This window comes from Atta colombica, unplaced genomic scaffold, assembly GCF_001594045.1.
Source record: "Atta colombica isolate Treedump-2 unplaced genomic scaffold, Acol1.0 scaffold228, whole genome shotgun sequence".
Taxonomy (NCBI): Eukaryota; Metazoa; Arthropoda; class Insecta; order Hymenoptera; family Formicidae; genus Atta; species Atta colombica.
Genome location: NW_017259325.1, coordinates 196,259 through 199,997, shown reverse-complemented (window position 1 = coordinate 199,997; position 3,739 = coordinate 196,259). Strand labels below are relative to the sequence as shown.

The following is a 3,739-nucleotide window of genomic DNA, read 5'->3' as shown; positions in this document are numbered from 1 at the left end:
AATATTTAATAAATATTAAGTCAGATATTTGTATTATTAAATATATATTTTATATCTTATTATTGATCTTTACACTATACCAATATATAAAATTCAATTTTTTTTGTCTCATTCCCCGCCGGACTCTCTTTTATTCTGCATTATCAACACATCCCTGCCCATTTGCTTGGATGCCCATGGGCAACCCGACTTACTGATGTGTAGAAGTGTGAAGTATCCTGTATATATAGTATAATTATAATTTATATTGTTATCATCTCTAGGCTCTTCTACCAGTTATTTTAGGACAGTTTCCTGATAATGCATCCACGAAGCAAATTATTCACTACGGGCAACTCATCAATTCCGGTAAACGTATATTTCTTATCATTTATTATAATAATAAATTTAGTAGACACTGTTTCGATCAAAGTATCATAAAAATTGCTGTACATCTCACGTAGCACAGCAATATTTTTAAAAAAGTGCTAAAAAAAAACATTTAGGCAGACTCTAGCATGACTCTAGCAGTTTTTTAGCATTTTAAAAGCGCATACAATCAGCGCAGAATAAATGCAGGATTTTATGATATGTTTGCAGCACTTTTTACATAGCACAACAGTGCCTGTAAAGCGTTCAAAAAGCGCTGTTATAAAAGTGCATGCAATCAAAGCAGGATAAATGCAGTAATAAATGCATAATTATTTTTCGATCAGTGTAATTTGAAATCCGAGTTATTCACACGCAATGAAAGTGCATAACTGACAGCAGTTTTGGGAGATGCAGTCGTAAGAGCGCTCTCAAAACTCTTTGCACGCGCTGTTGTATTACGTGAAAAAGTGATATATATTATAGATATAAAGATACCTAAGTAGCATAATGTGCATCTAAATGCTTTGAATGATAAATATTAAATATACATTTTGTTAATATGTGATAATATTTCATCGTTCAAGCAATTTATATTATGTTTTTATCGTTAAATATTTTTTTATGTATACTTTTAACGCACACTAGTACAGAGTAATAAAAGCGATAAAACTCGCTATAATATAATACGTATTATGTATAAAGATCTATCATATATTCATTATATTAAAATTTCTTAAACATGTTTCTTGTAATAACGGTAGTAAATTTGTCACTAGGAACGCTGTCATCCAATAAATTTAAACAATTTGATTACGGAATATTAGGCAACACAAATGTATATGGTTTACCCAATCCACCGAATTATGATTTAAGTAAGATCAAAGTCCCGATCTATTTATATTATAGTAAAAATGATTGGTTAGTGAATGTCAAGGTTTGTATTTTTTTTTCTTTGAAAAAATTATTTATTTGATTAAATTAATTTAGTTGTCTTTACGTCTTTCATTGGAGAATGTATATATTTAAATCAAATATAATACAAATATTTCACTTAAACACACATTTCATTGAAAGAAAAATAAAAACAAACTAAATTAATTTAATCAAATGAACAATTGTTTTTTAGTGTTTAATTCATTCATTTCGAGTATCTTTGTACTGATATTTATCAAGAGACATAAATATATTTTTATTTCACGCTGGATTTAAACGTTAAAGTGATTATATGATCCCCGTTAATGCTCAATTATAACAAAATCAATTGAAAAAAATCAATAAAAAATCATTCAACCCTCTATTCTTGAAAAGAAATGTATACGAAAAATTAGGGGACTACACACTATAATATATGTTATATATACTGTAATATACATAATGTACATAATAAATATAATATACATAATATACATAGTCCTGAGATCCGATTTGAGCTAGATTTAAATCAGTCTTTCATTTGAAAAATACTTCTCATGATGAATAAATTTGATTGATTCAAACTTTGGTTCAAATCTAGCTCGTCTGAAATGAAAATTAATCGTAGATCTATGACTATGAATACGGACCCTAGTGACGTTGCACTTATCTATTTAATTCAAAACTAAGTTCAGCTAAATTAAATTCTTGCGAATAAAATCGCAACTATAAATACTAATCAAAATGTAGTCATTGTAGTTACGTGATTGAAATAAAAAATCAAGCGTCAAATAAAAATGTATTGTAACATTACTGCGAACAGTTTTAGTTATATTGTGATTCTTTCGTAGGATGTGAAAAAATTATATAAGGAGTTGGGTAATCCGTCCGGTAAAACTTTAATTGCGGATAAGAAATTTAATCATTTGGACTACATGTGGGCTAAAGATGTGAAGAAGCTTGTATATGATCAGATAATCGAGAGAATGAAGAAGAAGTCTTCGTAATGAAATGCCGGCATCTATTTTTTCAGTGATTAATCTATGGAATTTGATCAGGAATATCTTGTCTCACGTTTTGTCAACAGAATTATTTTATCTCAAGCTGACTTTATTCGATATATACCGATTTAAGTTATCACTCTTTTGTTAATATTCGCATTTTCATAAAATATTTTATCAATTTGAAATGTTTAAATTAACAAATATATATCTTGTATTATGCACTCATTCCTATAAATTTTTCTACTCTGTTATAGTATAATTTATTTTTTACTCGCTTAGTATTTTTATTTATCTCTCATTGTTACATTATCTTTACGTCATCTTACTCATATGATATATTTCAATAATAAAATAAGAAATTTTTTAATTTATAAAAATTATCCATCAAATAAATATTTAAATTTTGTAACATCAAAGATCAATAAATAAATTAGTAAAATAAAGAATTAAATTTATTATGCCAATAAGAAGTCAATAAGTGGTATTTATAATCCGTTCTTGTTTTAAGATCGTTTTAAATAATATTTTAATATGTCTATTTGAGTGATTCATGACATCTTAAATATTTCAGATAATTTTAAATATAAAATCCGTGAATCCGATCTATGAATATCTGTCAATGATTAAATCAAAACAAATGAAATTATACATATAAGAATCAATTAATGATATAAAGAAGAATAATCTCTACGAGATGAAGAATTTGTGAAAACAATTTTCAAATCAATTATAAGAGATTTTTTTATATACCTGCAGTAGTGACTAATTACAATCAGTTCTTTTGTTTCTTCTAAAGCGATAAAGATCTGCAACTGTAAAACATAAAAATTTGAAAAAACAATATCATTTTATGGATCGATCCATTTGACAACAATCGATAAAATTCTTTTCGAACACATCTTAATCGCACAGCTTATTAATACACCAATCGTATTGTCAAATCAGAAATTAAAATGGATAGATTACGATAGAGTATTGATATGATCGCATAAAATAGCAAACACTTCATGTCAGATAGCATTTTCAGTAAATAAGCAGTATCGTTTATATATCGTTGCACATTCGGGAAAAAAATCGCGCACAGTATAATTCAAATTTTTGCATAACAATTTCTTCAAGTAACAATAATGCCGCTACTGATCCTCCTCCTCTCGATTCTGGCATCCGCTAGAGCAATGTCGTACTTTTCAATGAATCAACTGCCCAATATCCTGCCAATAGACAAAATACCGGCGATCAAGGAATTCAACGATCCGCAATTTTTGGCAACCGTATACGCAGATGCATCGCTTACCATTGTAAGTGCAATTATCGAAATTGAAAGTAAATTAAAAAAAAAAAGGATATGTGCAGATATAAATTCTATCGATTAAAAGTTGAAATGAGATAACTTTTTGAAAATGACTTTGTTCAGAGAGATCATTAATACAATTACAAATATTTAAAAAATCTATCAATTCAATAAAAAATAA

The 3,739-nt window shown here is 27.5% G+C and overlaps 2 protein-coding genes across 2 annotated transcripts in view; both read left to right on the top strand.

The window, feature by feature from the left end:
• LOC108688211 (lipase 3-like) overlaps positions 1–2,270 on the top strand; it is an 8,474-nt gene extending 6,204 nt beyond the window's left edge. Inside the window, exons 6-8 of the mRNA XM_018194374.1 lie at positions 264–348; positions 1,128–1,285; positions 2,115–2,270. Of these exons, the coding sequence (XP_018049863.1) occupies positions 264–348; positions 1,128–1,285; positions 2,115–2,270 (399 nt within the window). The remainder of the gene's footprint in view (positions 1–263; positions 349–1,127; positions 1,286–2,114) is intronic.
• A 1,124-nt stretch (positions 2,271–3,394) lies between these two features.
• LOC108688285 (lipase 3-like) overlaps positions 3,395–3,739 on the top strand; it is a 12,632-nt gene continuing 12,287 nt past the window's right edge. The window contains exon 1 of the mRNA XM_018194474.1: positions 3,395–3,565. Within this exon, the coding sequence (XP_018049963.1) occupies positions 3,395–3,565 (171 nt within the window). The remainder of the gene's footprint in view (positions 3,566–3,739) is intronic.